This window comes from Alosa alosa, chromosome 15 (assembly GCF_017589495.1).
Source record: "Alosa alosa isolate M-15738 ecotype Scorff River chromosome 15, AALO_Geno_1.1, whole genome shotgun sequence".
NCBI classification, from domain to species: domain Eukaryota; kingdom Metazoa; phylum Chordata; class Actinopteri; order Clupeiformes; family Clupeidae; genus Alosa; species Alosa alosa.
In genome coordinates, this window is record NC_063203.1 from 1,586,951 (window position 1) to 1,599,456 (window position 12,506).

Here is a 12,506-nt window from a genome sequence, read left to right on the forward strand (position 1 = left end):
GTAAAATGTAGATAAATACAAGGAAACGGTAGCAGAAATGGGTAATTCTCCCACTATGGTACTTTCCAAACATGTCTTTTTAATGTGGGCAATGTCATTTCCATGTCAACAATGGATATGACATTTTGCCCTTTTTTCTCTAAAATCTCTTGATATCTTAGGGCCCTATTTTAACGGTTTAAGTGCAAAGTCTGAAGCGCAATGTGCATGAATGTTTAGGGTGTGTCTGAAACGAAATATGCTATATTGACAACTGTAAAAATTGTTGCTGCACTGATAAGTTGATTCACTGATAAGCCTGTGGGTGCGCAAAGTTAATTTTACAACTTGTCTATTTGTGTGCTTGCTGAAATAATGGATCATTGCGTTGCAATACTAAAGCCCTTAGCCTGTTAATGGTAGTTGTTAGAGTTAGCATAACAAAAATATACAAATAAATAATACTGTAAGTATAATAAATATACAACAAAAATGCCCAATATGAAAGGACATTTGTCCAGCTGCTCTTACATTCACATGAAAGATGAGCCATTTGGAAATGATGCCCAATAATATACTTTCATGTTTACCTTGATTTTGATTACCCCAAAAAATCAATTATATTATATTATATTATATTATATTATATTATATTATATTATCATTTTTTTTTTCAATTTGATACTGCTATGGTAAATCTCAATTGTGTTTCTGTGCTGCAGGAGGTTGTGGCCCAGTGATATCTTTGGCAGTTTCTCTGAGGATGAGATCCAGACCCTGCTCCACATTTACTTTCGGCACCAGACGCTTGGTCAGACAGGAATATTCTGCCTGGTGGGTTCCAGACAGGACCTATCACAGATCTGTATGAAGCTGATGGAGCTCAATAGCGAGATCCGGGGCATTATCCGTCAGGCCCAAGGCTACCGGGCCATCACTGCCTTCCTGCCAGACTCCAGTGTCTCCGGAATTAGTCTTTGAATTACTCAGGATGCAGTAGGAATGAGGTGTCAGAATGTAGTCATATCTAATGATAATTAGGATATCAGAGGAAAAGCACCATGGAACTCCTTTTAGGAGCCTTGGTTTTTATTGCACTAATATTTCTGTGTTGAGCACTGAATATAGGGACCTCAAGCTACACAAAGTAAATCTTCATCATCAGTCAACCAGATGACTGATATCAAGGGGAAATGTGCAATGTGAAACAACTTTTTGTTTCTGAGCTGAAGTGCTTTTGGCAACTTGAAATCAGACTGATTTATTTATTTTTCCATTGCTCTTATGAAACTTTGTGCATACACAGTTATTAACTTTAAAGCACAGCTATGCTTTGGCAAAATATGTGACTACTGATACAGGGTACAAATCTACTATCTGAAATTTGGGTGACACTAAGGTTTGTTCTTTACTTACATATTTTATATTGTTTAATGCAGATATCCACTTTCTGATTGTAAGATATTTATTATCTTCACATAGAGTTAACCTTAATTGGACCTGCTATGGAAAAGAAAAGAAAATATTATGTTTGTTGAACTGCACTTGTTGAAGCACAAAAAATAGATCTAATTATTTATTGGTATGAAAGACAAAAAGTGCTTAAACGGAAAGATGCATGTAGTATTGGAGCACTGCTGATATTTGTAAGTTGTTATTTTTATGTTTGTTGCTGTCAAATAACTGTGTGCAAATAAATGGTGCACAACTGTAAAGGTTGTTTTTTGTGTGCTCTCTAAACACCTGTAACAAAATTAAAATAATTACAAATGGAGTTTCTTATATTTTCTTAGTTGTTCGCTAGCCTGTTAAAGGTGCTATATGGGCAGTTCCAGCATTATGGATGTGACAATTGGACTCATATTGGTAAACAAAACGCATGGACAAAATTAGTACCAGTGAATTAATTTGCATGACTTTTACTGTACCTCTGTCCTCTGAATACTGTCATGGATGAGACATGAAATAGACACACTTTTATGAGATTACAGGTTTTTTACCCACTGTGAATTTTGAAGGAAACTGCCAAAATCATAATATATGTAGCATGAAGGAGACTTGAATGAACACAAAAAATGTATTTTTGAAACAATGCGTCATTTTAGTAATGCATTATGTAAGGAAAACTGCCATGGATGTGATGTGTTCACTTTATGGATGTGACCTGTCTGAACCAGTCCTCCACAAACTACATAAAACACATACTTAGTAGATAAGTAGTGAATTTTGATATGAAACAATTAAAATAGTAAATATAGCTGCAAGCAGCAATGAGGGGGGCAAGCAGTTGAGCAGGAGTTGTCATGGCAACCCAATGTTGTTACATTATACACACACCCAATTAACCCCCTGTCCCATACACACACATATACACAGATAAACCTCCTCTCCCACACACCCCAAAAACCCCCCACACATATGCATACCTCAAACATCACCAAATTTATTGTGCGTAGTCAGGTTGTAGTCATGAGTCCACATACCAAGTTTGGTGTCGATACGAGAAAGTGTTGATAATTATAGTGCCTCTAGTGGTCAAATGTCACTAAATATATTGAGCGTCTTCAGGATGTGGTCCCGAGTCCATGTACCAAGTTTGGTGTCGATACGAGAAAGTGTCGCAAATTATAGTACCCCTAGTGGTGAAAGGTCGCAAAATTGATTGTGCATCCTCAGGACGTGGTCATGAACCAAGTTTGGTCTTGATACGTCAAAGCATTGCTGAGATATGGCCTAATCTTGTGTTACTCTAGCGCCGCCCTAGTGGTTGAAGGTCACCAAATTTATTTTGTGTCCTCAGGATAAGGTCCCAAGTCCATATACTAAGTTTGGTTTCAATACGTGAAAGCATTGCTGAAATATGAGCCCACTTCCTGTGATATTAGCGCCACATACACTGTAAAACCGAACACTACAAGTAAAACAATGTTTTTGATTTGTAAACACTCAAAAATGAAAAAAAAGTTAATAGTACTCTAATCGTCTGTGTTACTTGAACAAATTTGAACTTTTAAGTTGACAGCACTCAAAGTCATTTGAAAAAATAGAAAGCGTGGGAAACTTCCCCACGCAAATTGTAGCAAATTTGTAGGCGGATCTTCTGCCATACGTGGACCTTGTGTACAGCACCAACTAGCCAACGCCGAGTGACAAGCGACGCCGGCAACCAGATGACAAGAGACGAGAACAAGAGCAGTGAAAATAGACAACGAAAGAGGAGACGACGAGAAGAGAGAAAAAACGCAATTAAACGTAAGTGGAAAAGTGAGGTGCATGTTGACCCTAAAGCACGTCCTTTATCATATTGTTTAAAAACCCGAATGTTTGAAAATATTGTCTTAGGCTACGTGACGTAACTTTATCCAGTTAAAACTAGCTAGCACTAGCAGCTAAGAATTTGGCTGCTGTATGCCAGCACTTGCTGGATCAGCCAGTGATCTAACTCAATTTGCCAATGTGAGTACTAAAAATATGAACTAATTAACCCCCGTTAGCACTATTTAACACAATAGCTTGGAAGTGCAAGCTTTGTGGTGCACTGCTTGATAACAGGGCACAGGTCCTGCAACATTATCGTTTACAGCATGTTAGCAATGTTTCCTCCATTAACTTTAGTCCACTGTCATGTTACTGACTGTCAGTAGCCTAAATTCATTTGACACGGTCACACACAGTTCATGCTCAGTCAGAATGTGTATTATTCGCATGTCAGCTGTGTAGGTGAAAACAACCATTTAATGTGCAAACTGTTCTCGGCCATTTAAGGATGCATTTAAAGTGGCATTTAAAGCGACATCATGAGATGGTGGATTGTCCTAATAGAGATTGTCAGTATGTTCAAATGTGTATTCGTCCTTCAATTCACAGATTCAGAAGTTGATGCAAACAACATTGGCATTGAGAAGGAAGGAGATCATGTCAGACGTCCTTCCCCGCAGACATAGCTTATTGGTGGCCTGCAATCATGTTGGAATCCCAGGTAAGCATTTCTTTTGTACAAATACTTGGAATAGATTCATTTCATGTGTGGTTCTGACCAAATGTGTTTTAAATCTTTACACTTACCCCCCTATTTTGAGTTTTTGCTCGAAATTGCACACCGCCTACTAACAATGGCCCTGTTTCCACATACTTTGACTTATATTCAAGTGCTTGACCCCCTTTGAAAGCAGAGGTCTTGTAGATTACAACTCCTCCATGGACTTAAGATGAAAAGAATGCTTTGGTTTCAGAAGCTGTACTATCAAAGAAAGGTAATCCTATTGAATTGCATATTGTAGTTATTAACTGGCTTGACTCCATGTTTTCTCATGCAGGGATCCTCAGATGTAAATATCCGACGTGCTGTGGCGCTCCATGGCCTTCCTTTCTACCTCCATGAGGATGATGCCACTTTTCTAAAGACATGGGATTTAAGTAAGTATGTTTTCTATTGACATGACAGTTAAAGCGTAACTGTGGCATTAAGCGACCCATGGCCTGTTGTTTCGAGGTCAACGCATGCTATTAGAATGAAAAACAATGAGAAAATTGAGTACAACATAAAGCAAATACTGGTCCAGCAGCTTAAATGGGTGGTTCAGGATTTTGGACATAGGACCTAATTTCCAAGTTAGCAAGTGTGATATTTATCAGTGGAGACCGTTTTTAACACGTTTCATCCAGTCCTCGTCTATTCAAGTGTTATATTTATTTGCCTCGGTGCAACATAGAAATACATACATACAAAAATGTGATATATGGCAATATATGAACATATATGTCAAATAACAGGGACTTATAATTTTACTGATATGGACATATATGCGATTCAAATATTAATGTCAAACATATATTCAAAGCTATACATGCATGTCCATACATGCATACAATATATTTTAATTTCCTATATAAGATGCTATATATCTTCATATACTATATCCAATTATTTGTTTTCCAAATATATGGAGAAGTTTATGTGTGAATATGTGACAGACTTATATGTAGTCTCCATATATGGTGGCATACATATCCATACACTAGATTCCACTACTTATTTTCTAAATATATGGAGAACTTTATGTGTGAATATGTGGCAGACATATTTGTAGTCTCCATATATGGTGGCATACATATCCATACACTAGATTCCATTAGCCTACTTATTTTCCAAATGGAGAACTTAGTGTGAATATATTTGTTTATGTCTTGGCGTCACAGGTATGGTGTCGACTATGCTGCTTGGCATCTTTTGCCTTATGTGTCAATGTTTTGTGTGGAGCGTTTGCGTTGCACCATGTGCATACAAAAATGTGCGAGGCCAAAGCTACTTTAAATATAACGGATGCTTGTAGTATCTTGATATATGCATTTCACACAGCAATACCCATCCCCACCCTTGATTGACTTTTGAACACCAACCACGGTGACTTCAACCGTCACTTTTCTGTCCTGTCATGCATCTGACTTTGTAAGCTGTGCAAACTCTGCTGTCATCATATCCAAGGTAAGAAGGCCTTTAGTAAATGGGAATTAGTTAAAAAAAATATTGTTTTTATAATGTGTGTAATGTTAACCAAATCCGTTTGTTAACAGTCTAACCATTATGTTAGAATTAGCTAACGTTAATGTTATCAATTAGCTATCGATAACGTTAGCTAGCTAATATTTCTAACGTTAGCGATGTTAGCTATTAGTGTTAACTTTTCCATTAACTAACTTTACCATTATGTGGACTATCTAGAATGATAGTTAACATCATATCCAACAACAAGCCTGTCTGAGATGTCGTTATGATTATAAGTTTTAGTTTGAATGAAATATCAGGTGTAAGTAAGTTAGCTAACCTAGCTATTAATAACTTAGGCTACATTTAAAGTGGCTGCTAATAACCATGCAGGCTAACGTGAACGTTAGTAGGCTTAAATGGATCTTTAGTTTGTGAAGGGTAGTGTTAAGCCATCCTTACAACAGAAGACTTTGACAAGATTTGGGGAAGATTCTTGAAAGTCTTTTGAATAAAGCTTGAATGGGGGGCATTAGAAGTTAAAAGACTCCAAACTTTCAAGAATCTTTCCCAAATCTTGTCAATGTATGGATCATTAGGCTACATGTTCTTCATCTCATAGCTCTTATTTAAGCTTACTTGTGCCAAGGCGTGTGTTTATTAAAGATGCATGTGAAGGTAGTAGTGCTTCAGTGATGGTCTTTTCATGTTCTGTGTGTTTTACAGCATATTAATCTTCTCTGTTCCCTGTTTGCAGGTGGTGATTTGTGAGGACTGCTGCCCTGAGAACACTGAGTGCATTCTGCCAAATCAATGTGTGCCACTTCCATACAGAGAAAAAAAGTTTCTACCTGGAGAGTTTACTCACTGTTTGTGTGGAAAAAATAAACTTTAATAAAAGGTTAAACAAATATTTTGTGTGTTTTCTTTGGAACATCAACAATGTTATATTTCTGAAATATACATATATTGTGACATATTTCTATAAATGTGACATAGCAGAACATTACATATATTTTGCAATATATTTACCTAATATGAGTGCAAATATATGTCCATAGACATATATTTGCAATATATTGGTATCCCTAGTCTGCGTACAAATACATAACTTATCATATATTAACATATATGCAACTGACATATATTTGTAATATATTTGTATATCTGGGAAAATATATGTGACATATATAAAAACGGCCAATTTTGCTATATTTTGAAATATATTTGACATGTATGTGTATATATGTGACTTATATGTGTGAGGCATACATTGACATATACATAATATATGTGATTTACATATATTGCCATATATCACATTTTTGTATGGGTATGGAGTGGGTAAGACTGTTTTTAGTGGCAGGCTTACACATACTGTTGACTCGCGCCAGCCTAGCACCTGCGAACTCTGCAACTGGAAGGACTGGATGAAACGTGTTGAAAACGGTCTCCAACTTGTGTTTTTATCTTGGATCTTGGCACAAGGGATTATAACACCTAATCCTGTGTATTAATGTAATATCACACTTGGTAACTTGGAAATGAGGTCCTATGTCCAAAATCCTGAACCACCCCTTTAAACTAACCTAACAAGGCATTTGAACTGAACTGAAACTAAAGCCAAATTCCCTGGTAGGTTATCAATAGCTGCTGGGCCACTACTCGGTCTATGTTGCACCAATTTTTTAATTTTATTCTTACGAACAGCCGTGACCTCGAACAACAGGGCTATGTGTCGAATAACGCTGGAGTTACATTTCAAGCTTTTGTTTTTCTGTTTGTTTTTTCACCAAGAAACTCCAGGGAAGTTACTTAGTATTATTTCAAGTAATTATTTCAATAATGCAACTGCCCTGGAAAAGTTTGAAGATAAAATGTTAAACTTAATATGACATGGTATCACTTGACATGTAATGCCTATTAGATATTCAATTAACACACAATTGTTCTTTGTTCATTTCTTCAGGTCTCTCTCACCGGAGTTCCCAGATATTGAGGACCTTACTGTTGAACTCATTCTGATCCTTACGAACAGTGCAAATGCATCCCTCTGCCCAAAGAAGACTCCTGTTGTTTTGGATTGAAATGATTGTTGAATTTCCTAGCATTGGTCAGGCATTTGTCATAAAGTATCTATCTATCTATCTATCTAGATAGATAGTATCTATCTATCTATCGATCTATCTAGTCTTTATGCCCTTGATCTAAACTGTGTTTATTTGAATTTAGCCTCCACTACAGCCCTGTTCTGAACTCCAACCTGTATTTGTTTCCATGGTTTACATGAAAATAAAAGATTAAGAAGAATTTCACTGGCCTTTGTCAACCTTTTTAATAATTTTCTTTCAAGTCCTTAGTTGAAACTAATCAAAATGGATAAGTTTGTTCAACTTTCTGGAAATTAAAACTTTTAAGTTTTAAATTTAATTTAAAGAATTGGTTGAAGCAAAATGAAATATTTCAGGCTGACATCAATAAATCCAATTAAGCTATCTAAGCTTAATTTTATTAATTACCGTGAACTCATGTAGTTGATGTTTCTTTAACTTAAAAAAACCTTGTTGAACACATTCAAAATTTGCTAGTGAAGACTAATTAAAAAAGGTAAGTTTCTTTGACTTGGCAAAACCGAGTTACTATTACTTAAATTTTTTTGTGTAATCGGTTTCACCAATTTTTTTGAGTTCAATTAACTTGTCAGGTTTTACAGTGTAGTGGTCAAAGGTCATCAAATTTATTGAGCTTCTTCCTAATTGGGTCCTGAGACCATGTACTGAGTTTGGTGTTGATACGCAAAAGCCTTGCTGAGATATCACTTCACTTCCTGTTACTTAATTGGTCACCATGGGCAACGGGTTATCAATATGGCTCCAAAAAGCAATGCGTTTGTGAGTCATGGTCTGAAGATCATCTGCGCCAAGTTTCATGAAAATCGGATGAACTTTGTGACCTGTGAAAACTTTTATGTGATTTTGATTAAATCCAATATGGCGGCCAGATCAATTATGTTGACGTCACAAAATCACATCTGTCAGCCTTAGGACCTCCCACAGACACCACTAGTACATTAACATGAACATTAACAGACACCAATAGTAAGTTTTAATTCCAAACACATTACCCGTTACAGGCTAAAATGTAATTTTGCTCATTATAGTGGCACCTATAGGTCAAAAGTCATCAAATTTATTGAGCCTGGTTTTGATACGTTAAAGCTTTACTGAAATATTACTTCACTTACTTCGCCGCCAAACTTGATTGGTCGTTACAGGCGACAGGTTTTGAATATGGCTCCAAAAAGCAATGCATTTGTGAGACACGGTCTGAAAATCCTCTGCGTCAAGTTTCGTGCAAATCGGACAAACTTTGTGACCTTTGATTACTTTTAAGTGTTTTTGATGAAATACAATATGGCATAGTAAGTTTTAATTCCAAACACATTACCGTTACAGGCTAAAATGTAATTTTGCTCATTATAGTGGCACCTATAGGTCAAAAGTCATCAAATTTATTGAGCTTCTTCCTAATTGGGTCCTGAGACCATGTACTGAGTTTGGTGTTGATGCATAAAGCCTTGCTGAGATATCACTTCACTTCCTGTTACTTAATTGGTCACCATGGGCAACGGGTTATCAATATGGCTCCAAAAGCAATGCGTTTGTGAGTCATGGTCTGAAGATCATCTGCGCCAAGTTTCATGAAAATCGGATGAACTTTGTGACCTGTGAAAACTTTTATGTGATTTTGATTAAATCCAATATGGCGGCCAGATCAATTATGTTGGCGTCACAAAATCACATCTGTCAGCCTTAGGACCTCCCACAGACACCACTAGTACATTAACATGAACATTAACAGACACCAATAGTAAGTTTTAATTCCAAACACATTACCGTTACAGGCTAAAATGTAATTTTGCTCATTATAGTGGCACCTATAGGTCAAAAGTCATCAAATTTATTGAGCTTCTTCCTAATTGGGTCCTGAGACCATGTACTGAGTTTGGTGTTGATGCATAAAGCCTTGCTGAGATATCACTTCACTTCCTGTTACTTAATTGGTCACCATGGGCAACGGGTTATCAATATGGCTCCAAAAGCAATGCATTTGTGAGACACGGTCTGAAAATCCTCTGCGCCAAGTTTCATGAAAATCGGATGAACTTTGTGACCTGTGAAAACTTTTATGTGATTTTGATTAAATCCAATATGGCGGCCAGATCAATTATGTTGGCGTCACAAAATCACATCTGTCAGCCTTAGGACCTCCCACAGACACCACTAGTACATTAACATGAACATTAACAGACACCAATAGTAAGTTTTAATTCCAAACACATTACCGTTACAGGCTAAAATGTAATTTTGCTCATTATAGTGGCACCTATAGGTCAAAAGTCATCAAATTTATTGAGCCTTATTTCTAAGTTGAAGCAGATGAATGTGAATCCTTTTTTAATCAAAAAGTTACTTTTCCTTTTTAAAGGGACACCAAGCAAGCCTGATGCCTTTTCTCTACGAAACTCCCCCTCGCTCGGTCTGAAGCTCTTTCTTTTCCTTTTCTTTGCGTCTTGCGTCAAGGGTTTTCGCTGCTTCTTCGCTGGCTCTGCCATTATACACACGTTTGCAACAATCTCTAGCGTTTCGTTAGCCTGCCTCTGTGCTGTAAACTGATCCTGCTTCGGTCGGGATATTCTTCCTACAGGCAGTAGGGGCGGGCGAGAGAGCCTTCATTCACCCCGTAATGAGTCATTTAACCATATACCGACTTATGAAGATGATTAATTAACATGAAAACGTTGCCTGGTGTCCCTTTAACCAACCATAGTCAGTGTGTCAGAGTCAACAACACCCTCTCTAAAGAGAGAACAATCAGCGCAGGAGCCCCACAGGGGTGTGTTAGCTTACCAGTCCTTTTCACACTTCACCAGTCCTTTTCACACTGTATACAAATGAATGCTCAAGCAGTCACCTTGGGAACTATGTTTTTAAATTTTCAGATAACACAGACATCCTTAGCCTACTGCATAAAGACACATGTACATCAGCCTATTTCTCAGAAATAGGAAACTTTGTGCCGTGGTGCAAAGCTAACCATCTCATTTTAAACGTCTCTAAGACTAAGGAGATGGTCCTGGACCCCAGGTCTGTAGTGGACCACATTCCTGTGGTCATACATGACACACACATTAGTCAGGTGAGCTCATACAAGTACCTTGGAATTCACCTGGATAACACTTTTAGTTGGAAGGTACATGTTCAGAGTCTCTGTTCTCGAATATAGTAGAGATTATATTTCTTATGTAGACTCAGAGTGTTTGGTGTGGACCAGAGGATTATGTTTGTATTTTCAGGCTGTACTGGAGAGCTTGGTCAGGTATGGGATGTCAGTATGGTTCGGCAACCTCACTGTGCAGTTGAAAAACAAGTTCAGCCGTCTGATACACGACTATGAAGGTGATGGGAAGGAAGGAGTACCAGTAACTATTTTGAGTACAGAGAAATGCCTACAGATGCAACACAATTCAGAAGTGGGCATATAGATTACAGTAATAGGATAATTGAATGTTTAAGTAGCCCCCATTGACTGATTTAGTGTATGCCTAATCCTGTGAACATTTCAGATGCAACACCATTGCTAAACGCACATGGCAGCAGGTGAAAGTGAAACACAAACACATTATTCAGAATAGTTTATAGTTATAGCTTGCATTAATTTTTCTTAATTATGAAAACATGTAGGCCTATGCTTATAGCCTTCACTTGGCCTCTGTTTTACAGCTAACAAGAAAAAGGTGTCTTTGAACACTACTGTAAGGCACCAGAGTGTTTTACAGTAGCAGAGGAGTTGGCTATCGCAAATAATAGTGGAAGGCTGATTATGGACGGGGTTGAGGGAGGCATTCGGTCGGATTCTGGTGCTGTGGAAATGTGTAGCCTTTATGTGCAGGGTACAGTAATATGGCATTCAATTCAACAGGTTTGTTAAAATTGTGATTTTAATTTATTAGGCCTACTGTAGGCTATGTCCGATTTATTTTAGGCTATTCTTGCGCAGATTTTTAGCATAGCAGGGCTATGTCCGATTTATTTTCGGACATTCAGTATTCTTGCATCACCGATGGAATACATGAATGTCCACGTACAGGCATTGCTATGAGACGTCTTCCTAGATCATCTGACAAAGATAACGAATTCCCTTGGCTGATAATATATATCTTCATAGAGAATATCGTCCGGGTAGGCTATATATATTTTCTGGCGGTCTCTAAAAAGAGAGTCCCTCACGATTTGCCCTCCAATGTCTAGATCATCCAGGTACGCCGACATGTCTCGGGAGAAATTGTTAGTGGAGGGGTGGTTCTTATAAAGGGTGTGGTTAACGGAAACCTCGGGTTAACCAAGAACATAACCTGGTCGGAGCAAGTTTGAGATGCAGCGTAAATCGCCATGGCAGCATACCTCGGTTAAAACCTATCCACCTTTCGTAGTACGGGTTAATCGGGAAGTTACGCCACACGTGATCAAGTTACTCTCGAAGTTACCCAGATAAGCCAGTAACCCCGCTTCGTAGTACAGGCCCCCGTACTATGACAGGTGGATCCAAGATAAGTGATAAAGCGAGGTTTGACATAGCGTTGTCTGTTCATCCTAGCTCAACTCGTTTCACTAATGCCAATCCAGGATGAGTAGGAGCGACTATGTCAAGCCACGTCTAAGTAATTCAGAATGTGTGCGCTTTCTCGTTTCTGCTCCAAAGTGCCCACGGTTGGAATAAAAAAGACGCGGAAAATAGCGTCATTCACACAAAGTGAACAACGGCTTTTGACATAGACTAACAATTAAGTAAAGTTGTCTTTTTTGGAATGGGGAATCATGGCTATTTCTGTAAAACAGCAGGAGTAGGCGTGGTAGACCAACTGAATGCAAATTTACGTATGCACCCACGTGTGAGTGCTTCCTTGTCTCGGAACGCAACGTCAATAAGAAAGCGCTTGCCACTGCAAATATGCACATATATGATATACCAATATTAATAT

The 12,506-nt window shown here is 37.9% G+C and overlaps 1 protein-coding gene and 1 long non-coding RNA gene across 2 annotated transcripts in view; both read left to right on the top strand.

Moving 5' to 3' along the window:
* The window catches only part of LOC125308553 (protein furry homolog), a 260,928-nt gene extending 259,175 nt beyond the window's left edge, over positions 1-1,753 (top strand). The window contains exon 62 of the mRNA XM_048265116.1: positions 702-1,753. Coding sequence (XP_048121073.1) covers positions 702-960 — 259 coding nt within the window. The 3' untranslated portion in view covers positions 961-1,753. The remainder of the gene's footprint in view (positions 1-701) is intronic.
* Positions 1,754-3,113: 1,360 nt separating this feature from the next.
* LOC125307839 lies at positions 3,114-4,391 on the top strand. The gene is made up of 3 exons (XR_007195798.1): positions 3,114-3,231; positions 3,847-3,958; positions 4,296-4,391. It is a non-coding gene; the product is annotated as an uncharacterized LOC125307839 (long non-coding RNA).
* The last annotated feature ends 8,115 nt before the right edge of the window (positions 4,392-12,506 follow it).